Source organism: Molossus molossus, unplaced genomic scaffold (genome assembly GCF_014108415.1).
Source record: "Molossus molossus isolate mMolMol1 unplaced genomic scaffold, mMolMol1.p scaffold_m16_p_17, whole genome shotgun sequence".
In the NCBI taxonomy this organism is placed as follows: Eukaryota; Metazoa; Chordata; class Mammalia; order Chiroptera; family Molossidae; genus Molossus; species Molossus molossus.
The window spans coordinates 54436076-54459325 of NW_023425352.1; the positions used below are offsets into that span (position 1 = coordinate 54436076).

At 35.6% G+C, this 23250-nt stretch overlaps 1 protein-coding gene across 3 annotated transcripts in view; it reads right to left on the reverse strand.

Annotated features, from left to right (window-relative positions):
• The window catches only part of PPP3CB (protein phosphatase 3 catalytic subunit beta), a 53755-nt gene that overhangs the window by 24593 nt on the left and 5912 nt on the right, over positions 1 to 23250 (reverse strand). For all 3 annotated transcript variants that reach the window (XM_036265008.1, XM_036265009.1, XM_036265011.1), the window contains 8 exons: positions 11405 to 11605; positions 10596 to 10720; positions 7697 to 7808; positions 5391 to 5536; positions 4987 to 5126; positions 4809 to 4886; positions 4609 to 4703; positions 1776 to 1901 (listed from right to left, as the gene is read on the reverse strand). In XM_036265008.1, coding sequence (XP_036120901.1) covers positions 1776 to 1901; positions 4609 to 4703; positions 4809 to 4886; positions 4987 to 5126; positions 5391 to 5536; positions 7697 to 7808; positions 10596 to 10720; positions 11405 to 11605 — 1023 coding nt within the window. Of the gene's footprint in view, positions 1 to 1775; positions 1902 to 4608; positions 4704 to 4808; positions 4887 to 4986; positions 5127 to 5390; positions 5537 to 7696; positions 7809 to 10595; positions 10721 to 11404; positions 11606 to 23250 lie in introns of those variants that run through there.

The following is a 23250-nucleotide window of genomic DNA, read 5'->3' on the forward strand; positions in this document are numbered from 1 at the left end:
CGTCGATGTTTCTCTCTCTCTCTCATTCCTCTCTCTCCCTCCCACTCTATCTGAACAAAAAGTGGAAAAATGTCCTCGGGTGAGGATAAAAAAAAGAAAAGGTGTTAGACTACATGATTGTTAAGTTCACCATGAGCTCTAAAATTCTGTGATGTCTGGTTTTTGATAGGTGCATTAGTTGAGAAAAACTATTCTCAACTATTTCTTTCCTTGTTTAACACTTAGAACAAAACATTTAAATTAGGTATAATTAAATATTTCCTTATTGTGGAAGCATCAGAGAATCAAATTAGAATTTATGAAATGTCCATTTTACTCCTACTTTATCCTCCCTGCTCTCTCCACCTACTTTATCCTCCCTGCTCTCTCCACTCATATTACATTTAAATAGTTGAGTTGCAGTCTAGCCTGGAGATAGGAGAATGAGCAAGATGAATTCTTAAACTACCTTTAGCCTGATGATGCTATGCATGAACTATTTCTCATATACCAAAGATAGAAGGTTATAGTGTAATGCATTCCTTGCACCTAAGCCCTTTACTGGCCCCCTTCTCAAAAGCTAAAGTGGGTAATTCTATCTTCATATTAACTTAATGTTGACCTATTGAGTAACTGATGAAGACTGAAGGCAATCTAAAAAAAACACCTGTTTTACATGCATGGTTTAAGTATTAACTCTAAATTTTCAAATAAAAAATGCCTTGGCAGAAATAACTTATTTAAAACAGGAAGAAACATTTTGTAACATGAAAGAGGTGAGAAAAAATAGAGAAGGATATAAAACAAAATGTTTTACAATCATGTCTGTACTCTGATACTCTTCCACATATGGAAATTAAGGCAATGTCTTGTGGAAAAATTAACACAAAATTGGAAAAGGAGAAGGTGATAAAGTAAGCTTAATAATTCTATAAAACAAGAACAAAATATAGAAACAAAACTTCTTAAATAGCATGCATGGCCCTGGCCAGTTTTCTCAGTGGTTAGAGCATCAGCCCTCAGACCAAGAGTCACAGGTTCAATTCTGGTCAAGGGCATGTGTCTCAGTTGTGGTTCAGTCCTTGACCCTGGTCAGGGTTGTGCGGGAGGCAGCCAATCGATGTGTCTCTCTCACGTTGATGTTTCTCTCTCTCTCTCTCTCTTCACTTCCCCTTTCTCTCCCTCTCCCACTCTATCTGAAGATAAATGGAAAAAATATCCTTGGGTGAGGATTAAAACAATAAATAAATAGCATATATGTTTAAAAGCCTATTAAGTATATATTAATAGGTATTCTAAATTATTAGAGAAGCACCACCAAAATTGCATACATATTTTAAGAACCTGAATTTTTCTTTATTTTTCTCAGAGTAGAGAACTGCTATAAAGTGATTAATATTGTCCAAAACAAAGTCTATTAAATTCTCCCATGAATTGCTGTGACATCCCCAAAATTGGTGTTAAAACATACAAAAGTGTCCATTACAAAGCAAAACTATCCCTCTATACCTTCATAAAACATTTAAGCTAAAGAAAAAAAAGAAAACCCAACAGCTGAAGACAACATCAGGCTATTTATAAGTCTTCTCCCAGTGCCCCAGACACACTCACATAGGGGCTGTAAACAGCTAACTAAAGTATCTTTGAGGACCTCATTTCCACACCCACTGACACAAGTAGAACTGTACCCACAATGAAACTAGATTTCAATTTCCTTTAGCAAGTATGTGCCTGCAATAGTAAACTAGAGTAAATGTAACAGTAATTAAACAATTTTTAAAAAATTAAAATTATACCTTTTTCTCCAACAAATGGTAAAGACCATGTGAAGACATCCATAAAATTGGGCAACCAGTAAGGATGTGGAGAACAATTAAATTGTCGAATATTCATCACATTATTTTCATACTTTAATACAGCAGCTGCAAGATAAGTATGAATATCAATGTAACAATCTGTCTTTAGCTCCAAAAGTCTAAAACACATAAAAGCAGAAAAATATCTTTTTAACAGGGTGAGGAATCAGGGTTGAGTGGAATGAGGGCTAGTAGAGGGAGGTAGGAACTAATTTTTAATAATAACATACTTTTTGTTTTTTTTAATACACTTTTATGTAGAGCATAGTTAGATCTTGTTATTATTAATAAAACATCGATTATTTCTAAAATGTTTGTTTTACTCTATAATCCAATGATAAATATGCACTTTTACTAAATCCAAAAGTGTGAAAACTCAATTTTTAGAGGAAACACAAAATGGCAATGAACAATTTTCTAGGTTTAAAAGTTCATATAAGTTACAGTCTTTAGTTTCAGGCAACCTAAAAAAGATAGCTGAATGATAAAAAAAAAGAAATCAGAAAACAAACAAAAAGAAAAAAAGACAATGTGAAACATTTTATTTATAAATGTATGAATATATTTATTTCATTTAAAATTGGAAATCGAATGAAACTGCTACAAAGAAATATTTTACTTCATTTAGAAAAAAATCCATTAAAATACCAAAAGAGGGAATATTACCGCCAAATAAACCAAAGATAACATACTCATCTCAATTTTAGGTATCTTGCTAATGTTTCAGTATGTTGATATAAATAATACCTTAAATTAATTGATGTAAGTTAGATGGGCTAGATTCTAATCTAAGCTATAGCACATACTAGGTTTGAAATGCTTGGTAAATTATTTAACTAATCTATTTCTCATTAATGTAAAGGAGTAATATGTCCAACCTGCCTACCTCAGAAGTTTGTTTTAAGATCAGAGAGTATATTTCACATGAAAGTACATAAAAGTATAGAATGCTTTCCAGAGAGTATAATAATTATGTGGTTACTTTTTTTCTGTTTTAATAAAAAGCACTGAAATGCAGATATTAAATTCCAAGATTTGAGATTCTGGTTAATATACAGTCACAGGTAATATGTTTGTTTCTCTTATGAAATTCCCATAAAATAAAAGTATTTTAAATTTAGCCTCAGCTTTAAATAAAAGAGAATCTAGAAAATTGTCTTACAGATAGAATGAAATGTTACAAACATACATACCACATAAGCACTCAAATCATTAACACCATGTACAGACTCAGAACTACCAAGAGATACTTGATTCTGACAAGACAGATTCAATGGTTTGAGTTTCTTTTCTGAGTACTAAGAAAAGTGATCCCTTAATCTCCTGAGTCAAACTGGCAAAGGACAACCATAAGGCAGTACAAATGAGCACTGAACACTAGCTTCATTAATACTGACAAGGAGAGGTCACAGTTGAGAAATGAGAGCACTAACAGAAAGTTAAATATAGCATTTGATTTTGTTCATGAGAATGTAGTCAAAACTTAAGATATGTTTTTCTTCAAAAATGAAGGTACACCTCATTAAGTATCTTCACAAAAGTTTAAAAATTTATAAGCCAAAATATAATTTAAAATATTTTAGCACTAGCATAATTGTGAGAGGCTGCATTGATACTAGCTTCTAAAGACTGGCAGCTCAGTTAACATCAATAGTTTGGCTGTTTCGGTAATTAACATAGTATTAAATTACTGCAGCATACTCTGTATCAAAGTTATTATATAGCATGCTACTGTCTGACCTCTGATAAATTTTAATCTTTTAACCATCACCTCCAATCATGTGAAGAACTATTTCTTACTCTGCTCCTCTTTTGAACTCACACCACGACCCATATTTAACAATGATCTCATTATCTCTCTAAATGTATTTTTAAAATCTGTTCTTTCTTCCTGGCATATCCACTCCAGTCTGACCCTTGAAACTATGGCATAGTCAACTTAATTCCAGACATATCAAGACAGAATAGGAGCTGACTTAATATCCTCTTCTGAAAAGGTGAACCATGTAAACATACTCAAGCTCATTTTCAATGACCTTAACACACACTTAACTAGATTAAAATCCTTTGATATCATCTGTCAATAAGCTATATTCAAAGTTAAATGAAACCCAATTACTATTACATACAGATCAAATTTGGAGGGAAGAATGAAAACCAACAGAACAGAAGGTAAAGAAAAAAAAGATATAAGTAAAAAGGAAGACAGAATGGTTAAAAGAAAGGAAAGGAAAGAAGGTACTCCTGAAAGGAGGTCAGAGCAACTTAATAAAAGAAGACTCAACTACAAATCTTCATGGGGTAGTGATAAGACTGTGGAGGTAAAAGTAGGAAATAATAAAGGGAAAGAGAATCTAGATCAGTGAACATAAAACAAGAAACATGATAAACTAAACAACCATATAGTATACATACACAAAATGGTCAAAACAGCAGCAGCAGCTTTATGTAAACAAGAAAACATTCTCCTGATTATAAGGGGAAAGTTTTAAGAAAGGGGAGTTTGAGAAAATCATGTTTGGTTTAGCCTGACGTACTTAACTCAGCATTCTTTTTACGAGACAGCTTTCGTGACAGGTTGTGGAATGGTTACACATGACTTAAGTTTTACATTTTGGATTTTTATTTCTTGATCTCTCCCCTCTCTTATATCTTATACTTTTTTATAAGGAGATCTAGATAGTTATATATTCAAACAATGCCCCTTTTCTATTATATTTTCAAAAAATAAGTCAATTAAAATGCTAACAATTTTTTATCAACAACATCTTACCTTTATTATTGTAGACATCTAAGTAATTAGGTGCCGAAAAAATTGTTATTAATGAAGGGAACCCTGTAGTTTGACTTTTTCTGTACATTCTATAGCTGCAAAACAAATAGCTTAATATGCATCGTAAAGCATCAATCATTGTTACTAAGTTTGATTTGCACATAAGGTGTTAATTTGGGTCAGGGAAACAGAATTCTTACCCTGCATCTTGAGCTTCATGAGCTCTAATAATCGATAACAAATTATTGTTTTGCAAAAATTCACACACTGCTGGATAGCTGTGGGGGGAAAAGAGTAAATTAAGTAAAATAGTGGTTTTCTATATGAAGCATATTCTATTTTAACTAAAATGTGATTAATCTTGGATATTTTCCTTACTTATAAAAATAAGAACATCCTCGAACTGTATTGTGACTAAAATGTTCCTGTGATTTTTCATTTCCAAAATCTTCAGAAGGATCGGACCATAACAAGTCACACATTGGTCCAAATGCAGGTGGCTCTTTGAATCTATCTAACTGTGAAAGAAAGAAAAGAGAAACAAAGAACAGAAATAACTTGTCAAAGAGTGAGAATAGAATGGACTTAGGAAAGTGACACCAACTTTGAATACTGTCCATATTACATTGTTTTGAATAGTTGAAGATATTTCCTTAAAATATCAGTATATTAATTTTTACCATACTTAATTTTGGCAGTGTAGAGAAGTTTGAAGCATCTACTCTCTACCCAAAAAAGTTCTATAAATAGGAATCAACCTTGGAACTAAAATATGTACTCACTCTCCTAATATCATCCAGTGTGTGGATTTCTGGTGAAAGTCCACCATGAACACAAAGAAATTGTTGGTTTAAGAGTGCTGCAAGAGGCAGGCTATCAAAAGCTTCCATACAAGCTTCATAGACTCTTTCTGAATATTTAATTTTACCTATAAAGAGAAAAAATTAAATTTAAAATTATATTACTAGCCAATCATTTTGAAAACACATATATAATGTGACTATTAAAACAAAGGCAAGAAAACTATAGACAGTCAAGAGGTGGCCAGAGGTTGAGAACAGGTGAACGGGTGACTATAAAAAGGCAGCAAGAGGAATTTATGAAATGATAAAACTTTTCTGTATCATGGCTGTGGTGATAAGTAGTTCTGAATTTGTCAAATCTCAGAATAAAACACCATAAAGAGTGAATTTTATTGTAAACAATTTTTTTTTTTTACAAAGGCAAGTATCTTGCTCTATAAAAGTCAACAAAGATAATCAATGTTATTGGTCTTAAGAAGATACATATTTGCTCTTCTAAATTTATTTAGGATATGCAGCAGATAGCTGTAAAATATTGCTAAAAATAAGTTAAATCTCTAACAACAGCTCAACCCTTCACCTTTTAGGCCAAATAAGGCAAAATTAGAACTATACTTAAAGCTAAAATAGTTTTATTTTTTATTTATATTTTTAAAAAACATTTTCATTGATTTTTAGAGAGGAAGGGAGAGGGAAAGAGAAAAAAAGAAACATCAATTGGCTGTCTGCTGCACATTCCCCACCTCGTATTATGCCCGAAACCTGGGCATGTGCCCTGACTGGGAATTGAACCAGCAACCGTTTGGTGCATGGGATGACACCCAACCAACTGAGCCACACTAGCCAGGGTGAAGCTAAAATAATTTTAATACTTTATTTTATTCTAAGAGTCAGTGACTACTTTGTTGTTACAGGCAAGACTACTATATCATCACTATAAAACTCAAGGTCCATCCAATTAAACTAATAAATAAAAATAAAATATCTCATTCATATGTTGGAGAAGCAGAGGGGTTCCTCAAGTCTATAACAAATGCTTAAAATGGGCAGTGAAGCCAGAAGTCAATATAACACAAGACAAAACTCCACCAAATCGAACTTGTCATTTACACTTAAGGAAATACCATATACATTCCTTTACTCTTTTATACCTTTAAATTCCTAGATTTTAAGATATATTGGCTGTGGTGGGATTTTGGTTGGTGATTTATTAATTATCTAAGAGGTAAAAAAGTTTAGTTCCTTTTTTCCTTTTTACTATTTAACATTCAAGTGAGAAAATCTATATCCAGCAACCAGAGGTCTTAAACTGATAGTCTAGCAGACCTGTTTGCCAGTACTGTGGTTTAATAAAAATTTTAATTTGACTGCTTGATTACTTTCAGGTCAAACATGCACTTTCCAAGTCTCATCTTATATTCATTTAGGTTACCCGCCTTGAAGTTATATAAGTTTGCCATATCTTCCATTACCCCACCACTATATTTTTCTACTTTTACTGGAAGTCTCTACTAATATGATCTTTACTGGATCATGTTATGAGTCTCAATAATTCTGCAATTACCTATTTTTAGAACTTAACTCTAAGACTTAATTATTTTTATTTATTTTTTTATTTAATTTTATTTTTGTTACAGATGTTTCTCCGTTTTTACCCCATTGACACCCTCCTCCCCATCCCCCCCCATCCCCAGCTTCGTTGTCCCCATTGGTTATGCATACATGCATATAAGTTCTGTGGTTTATCTCTAAGATTTAATTATTAACTTAACAGCCACATATCTATGAGGTGTGAAAAACAGCCAAACATTGCTCTATATCATGTGGTTGCTTACAGCTATTCAATTACCATTGCTATAATAATTTAAGAGAGAAAAGGGGTACACGTTATAGGCTTAAGAATTTCAATTAATTAAGAATGTGTTTCAAACCACTGGAATGATGACAGGATGAATAATTTGTTAAGGACATTCATGGGAATGCCTCAATATTGGGGGGCAAAAATCTCCAATATGACAACAGGTTTTTTAAACTTTTATCCTTCCTATTAACATTACTATATACAACTAATTATATATAAAACTCAAAATTGTTCTTAAGTACATATGTCTGAATAAAATGCCATTAAACATTAGAGAATTCTTGACAATCTTCCTCAATTCTTTACATGTTTGTACAAAAATCTGTTCTTATATGTTATACTGTAAAATCTTCAAACTCTTACTACCCACATCACTCAAAAAGAATACTGAGAAAGCGAAGATATTTCGGATGGCAGTACTCACATTCCTGCTTAAAGGTAAAATATTCAGTAAGGTGTCTGCATTCATGATTGCCTCTTAGAAGAAATAATGTGCTTGGGTATAGAATCTTCAGGACCCATAAATACAAGACACACTGCAAAAGAAAATGTTTCTAATGAATTTATCTTATATTTTTGTTTAACTTAGTTGCTTGATTTTTGCTTCTTTTCCTCTAACCCTATTACCCTTACATTCTCTATTATTACTCATGATTATCTTTTTCTCTATGTCCTTAACTAAATTATAAGCTCAATGTGGCTGCCACCCGCATGACCCAATCAAGGCCGGGGACAAACTGCAACCGAGGTATATGCTCTCAGCGGAAACTGAACCCAAGTCTCTCTGGACCACAGGCCAACATTCTAACCACTGAGCCAAACCGGCCTGGGCTCATTTCTTATTCTTCACTCCTAGAGAAGTACCTAGCAAACAGTAAAAGAGCAATAAATATTTGTTGAATGAATGAGTCAAGTAATCTATTTAACAACTTTAGATTTACATACAGATTGTTTTCTATAAAAACAATAAATAGATTAGTCTCCTCCTTAGGTAGATCAATAAATAATAATAACATAAAAAATTATAGCAGCTAACATTTACTGTGTACTTACAATGTGTCAAGCACTATAAAGTTAATCCCCCTCATTCATTCCTCCAACCCTATGAAGTATGTAATATTATCTCCATTTTACAAATGAGGAAACTAAAGCAAAGAGTTTAAATAACTTGTCCAAAATCATACAACTTGTAAGTAATGGAGATAGGATTCTGATCCTCTGATGTTAAGCATTAGGCCATGCCGCCCAATGAAGGAAATAGCCATGTTAATGTTTATTTTGCAGTAAACAAATAGATGCTTTTCTCTAAATAGATTTAACATAAAGAGAGTCACATTTTATTTATTTGGTTAAAAAAAAAAAGGGAAGGATTATTTTTTCTATGAAAATAAGCTTGATTTATATAATCATATATAAAAATAAAAAACAAACTTTATTTTTAACAAGTTAAGGTATGCTGACGTGTAACTATTCACACTTCACTTTATTCACAGGGGAAAAAAGTAATTAAACCAGAAAATACTTATTAAAAATACTTATTAAAGGACTACCTGTCCTTCTTGCTTATTTTGATTCTTTGTTATTTTCTTTTTACGACAATAAAATGTATTTAGAGTCAGCTATAAAACACACCAATATGTTCAGTTACAAATTAAGCTTTCTAAAATTGTTTATCTTTTTGTCAAAGCCCTCAGTCTTTTTTTTAAGGACTATTTTCTGGTTTTCTTGGAGCCTTGAGGGAAGGTTGAGGGAGCTGATGATGAAACTATGAATGGGAAGAAAGCACTCAGAATAATAAAATTCCTAAGCAAATTTTGTTGACAGAGTGCTGAACTCCCTTCACCACTAGGTGTCCTCCCATACTTCAAGGGAGGTTGACTAAAACACTGAAGAAAGGGATAAACCCAGCATAGAAATTTACCAGGTAAGTCTTCAACATTTTACCAAGAGAGGTGAGTTAAGAGCACAGGCTTGAAGTCAGACTGCCTAACTGCACCAATTACTAACAATGTGACCTTGGGCAAGTTTACTTAAACTTCCCAAGCCTTGGACTCCTCATATCTAAAATGGATAAAATAACAGTACTTACTTACCTCATAACATTGTTGTGAAGATTAATCAATGTGTGTTAAGTGTTTAGAACATTCTTGGAACATATTAAATGCTCAATCTATCGGTAAACCTTTTACCCAACAATTTTACCTTTAGGAATCTGTTCTACAGAAATAATTGGTCAAGTATGCAAAGATGCATATATAACATGGCTTAATGAAGCATCATTTATAATGGCAAAAAAGTGTAAACACCTAAGAGTCTAACAATAAGGAATTGATTAAATCAACTATGGTTTGTTGATTCAATGGAATACAATGCAGCTATTAAAAATGATGCTGTAAATTTATATTTACTGATCTGGAATACATCACAGTATAAGGATATGTGGGAAAAAAAGCTGGTTACCGAAAAATATTATAATATAGTTTCATCTTCTTTTTTTTTTTGTGGTATGTGCCCCTAGCAGAAACCGAACCCGGGACTCGCTGGTCCGTAGGCCGACGCTCAACCGCTGAGCCAAACTGGCCAGGGCAGTTTCATTTTCTTTTTTTAAAAAAGAGAGTATGTAAATATCAAATTATGTCATATGCCTGAAATATATATAACCTTGTATATTAATTTAAAAAATTTTTAAAAGAGAGATGCATATATTAGAAAAAAATAAAAATTGTTCTATATTTACCCGATTTTATTTATACGATTAGAAAAGTAAAAGAAGAAAAAGAACCACCTACCATTAAGTGATAATCAATAGGTCATTTTAAAGCTTAAGTTTTTAAAAACAAATGAGTAATTTCAGAATACACAAAGATTCCATATTATATACTAGGGTCTTAATAGTCACAGAAGGAAGAATAGAAGCACTAGGGTTTAAGCAATGAAAGCATTATAATGTGTTTTATTTAATCAGAAAAAATTAAATTAATCCTTTTTCACACAGGTTAATACCTTTAGGGGTAGGAGAGATAAACAGCACTAACTTCTTAGGGCCACTAGATAACAGGGTAATATAGAGCCCTCAGTTTGCTTATAATTTCCACTGGGAAAAATGGCAATTATATAAACAGAGTAATACAGGAAAAATTAATAGAATACTTTGAATAACAAAAGAGAAATAAATAGTAGCTTTATTTAAAACTTCAGAAAATGCAGAGGTGTTAAAAAGAACCCAATACAGGTACTTTAAAGAAATCATTTTACTAGGAATTAATGGAAATCATCTATGATAACACTTAAAGGCAAATAAAATGAGAGTATATGATTATTACCTCTATACTAAAATAACCTCTGTCCACATAATCACCAAGAAAAAGGTATCGTGTATTAGCGGGTGATCCTCCTACTTCAAAAAGTTTCATCAGATCAAAAAATTGGCCATGGATGTCACCACACACTGAAACAAGAAGATTATTAGATATGAAAAAAAAAAAAGCCTCTTAAATAACAAATTTTACTTATATTCTAATTTATTTTACATAAGAGATAGTATAAACTCTATCAAGAAATGTCTGTGAAGAAAGTCATCTATGAAGAGTCATGATAGGGATGATGTGTACCCAAGTGTTTATATACTCACGATCTAGAACAAGATATAACAAAAGTAATGAAACTGTAGCCAGTAACAGAATTTTTACCTAAATTTATGAAGCTCCTCTTTAGAAAACCAACCATGTGTGTCTTAGGATGATAAATTATAACGATGGCAATCTAACTCAATACTTTCTGTCGACTTCTAAGTAATTATCTTTGGTATCTGATATGATACTTAGGTATTTGCCCCTAATGACTGAAAGCAAAGTAAATAAGTATTTGTTGAATCTAATTGAATTAAGGACTACACAACTAATGAAACCTTCAAAATAGTATATTAGACTAACTTCTCCACTCAGATTATTTAGGATCATGTTTAGTCACTGAAAACTTTAAAAACTTAACAAAAATAATCTAAAAATTCAAGATAATGTCCATGTAATATTAATTTAGTATATGCTGTGATTAAAGAGGAGACAGCTTTATGTCCAGACAACTAAATAATGGTGTGATAAAAAAATAATACCCAAAACATAAATATATATACCTGTAATTGGAGCCTCTACTTCTATCATGGTTTTCTCTCTCCGAAGAATGGCGGCACCCTCATTGATAATTCTAAGTGCAATTTCTTCATCTACCCGACCTTCTTTTACTAAATGGTTCTTCAGAACATCAACCCTAGGTATCCCATCCATATCGAATACTTCTTCAGATGTCAAGCGATGTGTTGGGGGGAAAGGAACAGCTGCAATTTTTTTAAGGAAAAATAAATCACTATAAATTATAACATATTAACATAAAACTAATCAGTGGATCTATGTAAGTAAAAAATAAAAAGCTGGTTTTTGTTCTTTATTTATTGGTTAGAGGTGTTAATTTTTAAAGTCTTTTTTTAAATGAGTAATCAAATTATACTTTTTATTAATCTGTATATAACATTTTCTTTGCTGAGAATTATTAGAGAAAAAATTGTCTCACAAAATTAAACTTGTTTCAGGATAACTAAAGCTTCTTTTTTTAAGCCAAAACATTTTTTGGCAGAATTCTCAAAACATATACACTCTTCACCTTACATGAAGTAAAATAAATATAACTTAATACTACATAAGCCTGAATAGAAAGAAATCCCAAATATAAGGCAATCCACCACGTTCTTTTTTTTTAATCCTCACCTGAGGACATTTTTCCATTTTTTGTTCCGATAGAGTGGGAGGAAGAGAGAGGAAGAGAGAGAGAGAAACATCGACATGAAAGGGACACATTGAGTGGTTGCCACCTGCATGACCCAACCAGGGCCAGGGACAAACTGCAACCGAGGTACGTGCCCCTAGCGGGAACCAAACCCGGGTTCTCGGGACCACAGGCAGACACTCTAACCACTGAGCAAAACCGGCCAGGGCTATCATGTTCTTAATGTTAAAAAAAAATTTTTTTTCTGGCCAATTTGAATGGAAACTTTCAGGGATATAGATAAAACAGCCAAATGCTTTTTTTTTTTTTTTTATACTCATCCTAGGACATTTTCCCATTTTTTGTTCAGTTAGAGTGGGAGAAAGAGAGAGGAAGAGAGAGAAACATTGATGTAAAAGGGACACATCAAGTGGCTATCACCCACACGACCAACCAGGACCGGGCACAAACTGCAAACGAGGTACCCCAGTGGGAACTGAACCCGGGTCTCTCTGGACCGCAGTCCAATGCTCTAACCGCTGAGCCAAACTGGCCAGGGCCAAATGCTTTCTTACGAAATTTAAATTAATTTAGATGCATGTACAGATTTTGAACAATAAATCATGATAATTTTGAAATATTGCTTATTCTCCTACCTTCATGTTTCACAAAACATGCATTTGAAATTTTTATGCACATCTTTGTTAATTCTCACCTGAGGATATTTTTTCATTGATTTTTAGAGAGGAAGGAACGGAGGGAGGGAGGGAAAGAGAAACATCAGTGTAAGAGACACATCAGTTGGTTGCCTCCTGTACAGCCAGGATCGAACCTGCAACCCAGGTGCCCTTGACCAGGAATCAAACCCTCGACCCTTCAGTTAGAGCAGGCCAATGTTCTAACCGCTGAGCCAAATCAGCCAGAGCTGATTTATGCACATCTTCAATATTAGTATATTCCTTATCACTGGAGTCACTTTTTCAGTCATCTAACATTTTTTTTATTAATTTATTTTTGTTTCTGATGTTTCTCCTCCCCACCCCCTTGACAACCTTCTCCTGATCCTGCTTCCTTCTCCCTACCCTCCCCACCTTCACCCCAGCATTGTCCACTGGTTATACATATATGCATATAAGTTCTTTGGTTTATTCCCTCGCCACCTCCTCTGAGGTTTGTCAGTCTGACCCCTACTTCTATGTCTCTGGATCTATTTTGTTCATCAGCTTATTTTGTTCATTATATTCTACAAATAAGTGAGATCATGTGATACTTGTCTTTATCTGATTGGCTTATTTCGCTTAGCATAATACTCTCCATCTAACACTTTTTATTTTTTATTATTATTATTTTTTTATCCTCACCCGAGGACATTTTTCCATTTTTTGTTCAGGTAGAGTGGGAGGGAGAGAGAGGAACAGAGAGAGAGAGAGAAACATCAATGTGAAAGGAACAAATCGAGTGGCTGCCACCCACACAACCGACCAGGGCCGGGGACAAAGTGCAACCGAGGTACGTGCCCTTAGCGGGAACCGAACCCGGGTCTCTCAGGACCGCAGGCCGACGCTCTAACCACTGAACCAAACCGGCCAGGGCCATCTAACACTTTTTAAAAGCAAATTATCTTCATTTCCATTTAACTTGTTTGAGAAAAAGCACTTTTTGAATATATGTAAAAAGTTATCATTGCAGCCCTGGCTGGTTTGGCTCAGCGGTTGGAGCGTTGGCCTGCGGTCCAGAGACCCGGGTTCAGTTCCCGCTAGGGGCACGTACCTCAGTTGCAGTTTGTCCCTGGCCCTGGCTGGGTCGTGTGGGTGGCAACCACTCGATGTGTCCCTTTCACATCGATCTTTCTTTCTCTCTCTCTCTCTCTCTCTCTCTCTCTCTCTCTCCTTCTCACTCTATCTGAACAAAAAATGAAATAATGTCCTTGGGTGAGAATAAATTTAAAAAAAAAAGTTATCGTTGCAAATTTATCCTAAGTTACAGTTGTCTAACTATTGAAATTGGCCTTTTCACTCCTGTAATACCTATGTATAGTTTCCACAAGTAATCATCTAACTAGAGTGTTTTAAACTAATATTTGTTAAATGGAACAGAAAACAAAAAGGTCTACTTTCATTGGTATCTAGCACCATTTGAGATCATATACTTAGCAACAATTACTATTATCTGTTAAATTTATTTGATTCATTTTTTACTGAGTGTAACAAGTGACATCTTTATGTATGCAAGATAGGCTCTTTATCAATACAGTTGTTTTAGGCTCTTTATCAAATAGTACTTTCTCAAAATAAAGAAGGCAAGACAGAAATTTATAGTACAAGTCTACATACAAACTCAAATGTAATGCAGCTCACTCTTTTCTGAAATAAAAGGTTTTTTAAAGGAAAAAACTCTTTATATTCAGGCATACAGTATTTTCTTCATGTTTCAGGGTCCTCATTGTGATTAGCAATGACTATACAGAAGACTGGAAATGTATAGAAACAATTGCTTCTTCACATTTCAAAATTTAAGATTAACTAAAATCAAGGGGCTGGGTAAGAATTATATCAATTACCTAAGGAAGTATAATACATAACCACATTCTCATACAAGGGGAAAAAAAATTAGGAAGAACTCAATCCTTTAAATGTGCATATGAGGGGAAAAATTTTAGGAAGAACTCAACCCCTTAGAAGTGAGATAAGAACTGATGCAGAGGGGATTGTCAACCATTTCTAAAAGAATGAAGTCAACAATCATTCAATCATTCTTGCTTTCTTCTTCCTTTTTTTTTTTTTTTTTTTTGATACATGGTAATACAAAACTTGAACTTGCTTTTTCCCCCTTCATTAGAATACATTTATTCCCACCTCTTTTTACTACATCTAGAACAGGCATTGAATACATTTTATTCTCCCAAATATACTATTTCTGGATTCTAATAAAATGAAAACCTTTGTTAAAGTATATTTTTCTCCTACTAAATATTAAACAAACCATTATATATAATATAATCAAATTTGCCACCATCAGTAAACCAAATGTTTAAAGACTACAGAATTTAATAATTGATTACTTAATAAATCAAAAGTTACTTTTGGGACATTATAAAAATGAGAAGTTTAAATATTTCTTTTCTTTCTTTTTTTTTTAATCCTGACCCGAGGACATTTTTCCATTTTTTTGTTCAGATAGAGTGGGAGGGAGAGAGAGAGAGAGAGAGAAACATTGACATGAAAGGGACACATCGAGTGGCTGCCACCCGCATGACCCAACCAGGGCCGGGGACAAACTGCAACTGAGGTACGTGCCCTTAGCGGGAACCGAACCCGGGTCTCTCTGGACCACAGGCCGGCGCTCTAACCACTAAGCCAAACCGGCCAAGGCTAAATATTTCTTAAATACAAATTTCTGAGATCAAGATAAAGTCATATTTTTCTCATTAGGCCAAGAGAATTTTTTAATCACTTTACTCAGGAAAAGAAACACTGTTTAAGAGGCTGCACTCTAGATTGTGGATACTTCCTAATAATCAACAACAGAATTCCACTAATAACTGGATTCTGTTCAAAATACAGAACTTCCTAAAAACCTATCTGGTAGACACCCTCCAACCCCCATCTTTCTCTACTCAGCCATCATCAATGGCACTGCATGTTTTCATGCATATTGTGAAAGTCACATTGCGGTAGTGCCCCCTCTTTAACCAAGAGCCAGAATGTCTTTACTTATCAGGGGGAAAAAGTATAAATTGCCTCCATGCCCATCAGTAAGTTATCTATAGACCTATGCTTTTTCACTTACTTTTCAATTTCAAGGCACACTTTTACATTTTAGGACCAGCTGGGATACGTTTTAAGGAATGAGTACAGGTTGAGGGGTGAAGAAATGTTACCCTAGATAAAAGTAGGTGAAAATTATGGAAGAACAGTGTTGTTCTAACAACACAAACTGAAAGTGGAGAATAAGGAGTTTCAAAAGAATGTTTTAATTAATCAGTAAATAAGAAAATAAGAGGGAAAAGGCATGTGCTCTTTGGCAGCTGGGAAAAGGAGTTGCAGCAGGTGATCTAATCAGGAGAAAGAAAACTGACCAAATAGAATCTGGCCTACTAAGGGGTTAATTATTGATCCTGTTAGTGGACAGAGGGTTAAACTTTTTTTCTTCAAAAATTAATATTCTCGCCCTGGCCGGTTTGGCTCAGCGGTTAGAGCGTTGACCTGCGGTCCAGAGACCCGGGTTTGGTTCCTGCTAAGGACATGTACCTTGATTGCAGTTTGTCCCCAGCCCTGGTTGGGTCGTGCGAGTGGCAGCCATTCGATGTGTCCCTTTCACATCGTTGACGTTTGTCTCTCTCTCTCCCTCTCTCTCCTTCCCACTCTAGCTCATCAAAAAATGGAAAAATGTCCTCGAGTGAGAATAAAAAAAAAAAATTAACATTCTCATCCTGGCTGGGTAGCTCAGTTGGTTAGAGCATCATCCTGATATACTAAGTTTTTGAGTTTACTCTTCCAGTCAGGGCACATACAAGACTTAACCAATGAATACTAAATAAGTGGAACAACAAACTCTCTCCTCCACCCCCAACTCCTTCCTCTTTTCTCTCTAAAATCAACCAATAAAACATTTTTTTAAAAAATCAGTATTCTCAAACTACTACTTTGGCAACTCCTAAGTCATTTTAAAGCATTTCCATCTATTTTCAGGCTGTTAAGAGGTTTTCCTTTTTAATTTCTAATTCATCTTTGGCCCATTATTGCTGTTTTTGTAGGCTTTTCTTCCTATACATTTTTTTCTCCTTATTTTCAGACTCTTTTTCCTGCTCTTCTATATTTGTGGTAGGGAAAAACTAAAACATAAATGTATGTAAATGGTCAATAATCGAAATGGCTACAATGGAGAATTAGCTGGAACAACCTAAAGAGCTACAAAATCACCTCAGATCACCAAGTTTCCAACACTAGAAAACCTGATTTGGTAATAATCATTTTGACCAAACTGTTCTATTGAAACATTTTCTTTAACCTAAATTTTAACATGATGGGTGTATCTTTTTAATAATCAATAACATTCACAGAGTATTTTCATTCAGATTTAATGTATGGTGGCTAAAAACAAGGCCTAAAAAGTTTTAATTTAGGAAGTTGGAAAAAATAAACCAGGAACACAGATTGATCAGGGATGTTGGAGGGTAAGAGATCTTACTTTTTCTACTACTGGATAAGAAATCCTGAAAATTAATCCTGTACCTCAAGTCTAAGCAAAGGCTGCAAACTATTAGGCCCCATGAAGCTTCCAATACCAACTTGGGAGCAGCCACTGACAAATGAACAACTTTACTTCAATGTATCATTCAGATGCCTGAGCCATTAGTGGCAACAATGCAAAATGAAGTCCCTTCTGTCATCTATACTTCTGAATTTTTCTCTGTATTTCTTTTACTCACATCATACCATCTTCTGGCTGATTTCCTCCCTCCCAATCCTTTTCACTGAAGCCTCCAGAATTCTAATTATTAGAAGAAGAAGAAAAAAAAATCCCCTCCTCCCCTTCTTTCTCTCTCTCTCCCCTCTTCAAAGAATGCTGTCTTCATCTCTCTAGCTTAATTAAATCTTAGTTTTCCTGAAGGACAACACTTCTCAAACACATTTTTCAAAGTGAACATTGCTCATTTTTCCACATTCCACTATTCCCAAGAGAGAAAAGTTCAGTTCCCATTACCACTTCCAACATCATCACTCCATTGAAGAAAAAAATGCCTCCTCCTTTGAAGTTCATGCCTTCTGGCTAGTTCATCCTTGTCCCTGCCATTCCATCTCTCATATGAAACTCATGATATATAGGAATGAGTAAGGGAGAATTATTTGTTTGGGGTTGTTTTATTTTATTTTTATCCTTACCCAAGGATATTTTTCCATTGATTTTTTTAGAGAGTGGAAGGTCCCTGGCCAGTTTGGCCCAGCAGTTAGAGCATTACTGGCCAGTGGACCAAAGAGTTGCAGGTTCTGTTCTGGTGGTGGTTCAGTCCCGGCCCTGGTAGGGATCATGTAGGAGGCAGCCCATCCATGTGTTTCTCTTACATCAATGTTTCTGTTTCTCTCTCCCCCCCCCTCTCCCTCTCTCCCAGTTTCTCTCACATCAATGTTTCTCTCTCTCTCTCTCCCTCCCTCCCACTCTGTCTGAAAATAAATGGAAAAATAACCTCAGGTGAGGAAATAAATAAATAAATAAAGTAGAAGGGGAGAGAGAGAAACATCAATGTAAGACACACAGATTGGTTGCCTCCTGCACAACCCAGCAGGGGCTGGGAACTGATCCTGCAACCCAGGTACATGCCCTTGACTGGGAATTGAACCTCAGACCCTTCTGTCCTCAGGCCAATGCTCTAACCACTGAGAAAACCAGCCTGAGCTGTTTGGGGTTGTTTTTAAGATCAGAGTCTTAAGTATATTTATCTGCTCAAAGGAAAGATCCAATGGAGAGTCAGAGGCAGAAGAAAAAGAATATAGGCATGGGTGGGGTATGGGATTTAAAGCACAGATAGAATGTTTAGCACTGGATGGGAGGAATACCTCTTCCCTGAAATATCAAGAAATATATAAGCAGATAGATATCCTTTATTTTGATGACTAAGTTTCTTGAAAAAGTCATCTACAACAAGTATCTTCATTTTCTCACATTTCGTCTATTTTCTACCTGGAATTATCCTCTAAGTCTCTTTCTTCTTCACCCTACATGGCCAACAGGCCTTAAATAATTCTGTGATCTGTTTTTGCCCCTTTGGTCTTGGAAAATGGAGGGGACTTTTCTCCTGCTGGAATAACTATAATCCTTTCACTTTTTCCCATGCTCCACAATACTCAAGAATACTTATTCTAGCCCTGGCTGGTTTGGCTCAGCGGTTAGAGCGTCCGCCTGCGGTCCGGAGAGACCCAGGTTCGGTTCCCGCTAAGGGCATGTACCTCGGTTGCAGTTTGTCCCCGGCCCTGGTTGGTCGTGCGGGTGGCAGCCACTCGATGTGTTGTCCCTTTCACATCGATGTTTCCCTCTCTCTCTCTTCCTCTCTCTCCCTCCCACTCTGTACAAAAAATGGAAAAATGTCCTCGGATGAGGATTAAAAAAAAAAAGAATACTTATTCTAAAATTCAGTATTCTCCTGTTTCAAACAGCTCATTATATAATATCTAAATTCTATCTTAACATGGCATACAAAATCCTGTAATCTGACCCTTCCCTACATTTCCAACCCTCATCTTTTGCATACCTCACATTCCACAAACATCCCACACTACAGACACTTTATTTTCATTTTTAAATTACATCATTTTATTTAAAATCTCTAACTTGCATGCCTTCCTGTTTGGAGGTACACTATTCCTATCTTTTGCCTAATTTCTCCTTGTCTTTAAACCTTATTTTAGTCTTCCAATTATTGAAAAATTTTTTTAATGTTTCCAGACTAAGTTAAGGTCACTGCCTTTGTGTTCCCATAGCATAACATATAATGCACACCTGTATCATGGCACTTACCAACTGCACTGTAAATATCTGTCTTTCCATAAGCTTATAAGTTCCTTGATGGGAGGGGGCTGTCTTTCATCTCTACATACCTAGTGATTAGAACATAGGTAACTAATAAATGTTTATTTAACTGAGGTAGTTTCTAAAATACTTGTATATCTTGACACTAATTTATAGCAATAACAATATATGTATAGTGCTTTATTTACAATTAACAAAGTACTTTCACATACATAATCCTGTACGATTCTCAGAGACATCCTGTGAGTTTAGTAGGGAAGGTTTTATCTCCATTTCACAAATGAAATAATAGGTTCAAAGAACTTAAATGACTCTCCCTAGCTCTATCTTAATAACCATGGTAGAGCCATGGTTGAAACTGAGGTCTTCAAATGCTACTCCAGTACTTTCTGTCTTATACCAACACAATGATGATGCTCTTGTGACTAAGAGATTCATCAGAAGTCTTCTAATCACAAACAATATAACCTGTCCTGGCCAGTTTGGCTCAGCGGTTAGAGCATTGACCCGCGGACCAGAGAGTCCCAGGTTCGGTTCCCACTAGGGGCACATACCTCGGTTGCAGTTTGTCCCCGGTCCCAGTTAGGGTTGTGTGGGTGGCAACCAGTCGATGTGTCTCTCTCACATCGATGTTTCTCTCTCTCTCTCTCTCTCCCCCCCCTCGTCTCCCTCCTGCTCTATCTGAAGATAAATGCAAATAATGTCCTCGTGTGAGAATAAAAAAAACAGTATAAACTCAGCTATGGCTCAGAGGCTAAGTGCCGACCCATGCACCAAAAGGTCTCCGGTTTGATTCCCTGTCAGGGCACATGCTCAGGTTTCTGGCTAAATCCCCAGTGAGGGGCATGCAGGAGGCAGCCAATCAATGTTTCTCACATAGATGTTTTCATCTCTCCCTCTCTCTAAAAATCAATTAAAAAAAAAAAGAAAAGAAAAACAGTATAACCCTTTCAGCTGCCAGAGGCAGAAGCATGCATTGGCCACATGCTCTAAGGAAAGACTCAATAAATCCTACAGTGCTGTCTTCAAAATTTCAAGGTTATCCCTTGGGTTTCTTTTAATTTGCAGTGGTTCTGTGAATACAATACCTTTCCCTCAAAACTGGTTCCCTTTCCTGGTTTGTTTTTATGATATTACCATTTTCTGTCACTTGGACTTAATTAAAATTTTGGTGTCATTGTTCTTTTTTTGGACTCCGAGTCCTACTGATTCTTCAAATGCTCATTTTCTTACATCTCCATTACTGCAATGTTAACTAGTTCAAGTTCTTACCACTTTGTGTACTAGAAAAATAAGCTCTACTTTGTCTCCCCCTTGACTGTATAAAGTACAGTTTGGGTAGTTTCTTAAAGACCAAAGAATAAGAGGGGGAGGGGGAGCCTGAAACTTATTTTTACTTAAAAAAAAAAAAAAAGGATTGATTGATTGATTTTATAGAGAGGAAGAGAGAGAAACATCAATTTGTTGTTCCACTTGTTTGTGCACTCATTGGTTGATTCTTGTATGTACCCTGACTGGGGATGGAACCTGCAACCTTGGTGTATCTGAACAACACTCTAACCAATCTATAAGGCCAGGGCCTGAAACTTATTTTCAAGGTCCTTCTCAGTTTGAAGACCATTGCCAGTCTTTTACATGTCATTCTAATATCTGCTTCTAAATATAACTGCTCAATTTAATCAATTCCTAAAGTAAAATACGTCTATTGTTTCTTTTTTTTTTATTCCTCACCCGAGGACATTTTTGCATTTATCTTCAGATAGAGTGGGAGAGAGGGAGGAAGAGAGAGGAAGAGAGAGAAACATCGACATGAATAAGACACATCGACAGGTTGCCAGCCACACGATCTCAACCAGGGCTAGGGACAAAACACACCGAGGTATGTGCCCTTAGCGGGAACCAAACCCAGGACTCTCTGGTCCGCAGGCCAATACTCTAATCACTGAGCCAAACCGGCCAGGGCTTTCCTTTTTTTTTTTTTTTTTTAAGGGAGGTGTATTTATTATTTTTTTAATCCTTACCCGAGGATACTCTTTTCTATTTATCTTCAGATAGAGTGGGAGGGGAGTAGAAAGAAACATCAATGTGAGAGAAGACACATTAACTGGTTGCCTCCCGCACGACCCTGACCAGGGCCCGGGACTGAACCACAACCAAGGTAAGTGCCCTTGACTGGAATCAAACCTGCGACTCTTTTGTCCGGGTGCTGACACTCCAACCGCTAAGCCAAACCAGCCAGGGCTGATTCTTTTTTCCTTTAAAAGTTTTGCTCTCCCACTGCTTTCATTCCTATACCCAATCACTGATCCAATATATATCTACCTTCTAATATTACTCATAATTTGTGTCATATCTGGTTTCTCTCTTTCCCTTAATTCATGCCTTGGTCATTCTGTATAGTTCAAATACCATTCATCTCTGATACCCTGATTTAAGCCTCTCCTCTTCTAATATTTTGTTCTATACAATACCAGGTTAGCTTTCAAAACCAAGACACTGGAGTCATTCCTCTACTTTAAAACCTTCATTAATAATAATGGTGAGAGCTAGCTTGGTTGACTACTTATCATGTGCCAGGCCAGTCACTGTAGTACACATTTTACATGGACTGTCTTCATTAATCCTCCAAAAACCCCATAATAATACTTTAACTATTTTACAGATGAGAAAATTGAGGCTTAGTGATATTAAGTATCTTGTCCGCAGTGAAAAGGTTATTGAGGTAGAGCTAGGATTCAGACCTGGTCAGTCTCACTCTAGAACCTGTGTTCTTAATCATCCAGAGGTTATACTGTTTATTACCTTAAGTTCCAGCTTCTCAACTTGGTGTACAAAAGATCCTTTCCAACTTCATCTCCTGCCATTACTTGCCAAGCACTTCACACAGGTACACATTTCATGCTTTTAAAAAAAACTCCATGCCTTTCTGCTGCTGTTGGTACTACCAGAAGACATTTTCTCTACACAGGCCTAACTTCTATCTAGAGAAATTCTATTCATCCTTCAAGGCCCATCTCAAAACATAAGACTCCGTGATGCTTTCTCTCCAGGTAAGATAGTCAATTCCTTTTTTACAGCTCCAACAGCACTTCATAGTTCATTATATTATTTTTATTTTTTTAAGGATATATTTAAATTTTTTTTCCCTTTATTGATTTGATAACGGAATTGAGAGGGAGAGAGAGAGAGAAACACTGATGAGCGAGAACATCTATTGGCCACCTCCTTGCATGGGAATTGGGCCCACAACCTGGGCATGTGCCCTGACCAGGAATCGAACCAGCGACCTCTTGATGCATGGATCAACACTCAACCACTGAGCCACCCCGGCTGGACTCATTATATATTTGCAATAATGTCTCCTCCACTAGACTGTCAGCACTCCAAGAGAATCTACCTCACTTAATCTAATTTCCTAATGTCTAATATAATGCCTGGTACAAAGCAAGTACTCAATAAATACTGCACAAATAAATGGCCCCAATCTTCTGCCTATTTGAAACCTACTTATCCTTCAAGGTCTCTTTCCTCCAATAAGAACTCTCGCTAGCTCATTCCAGTCCAGAGTCATCACTATCTCCTTTGAACTCAAACAACTTGCTGGTTATGCCTCTTAGTTCACAATTATTAAACACAACTGTCCTTATAACATATATAACTTTCCATGAGTACTTATTTCTCCAAGGACCAGGA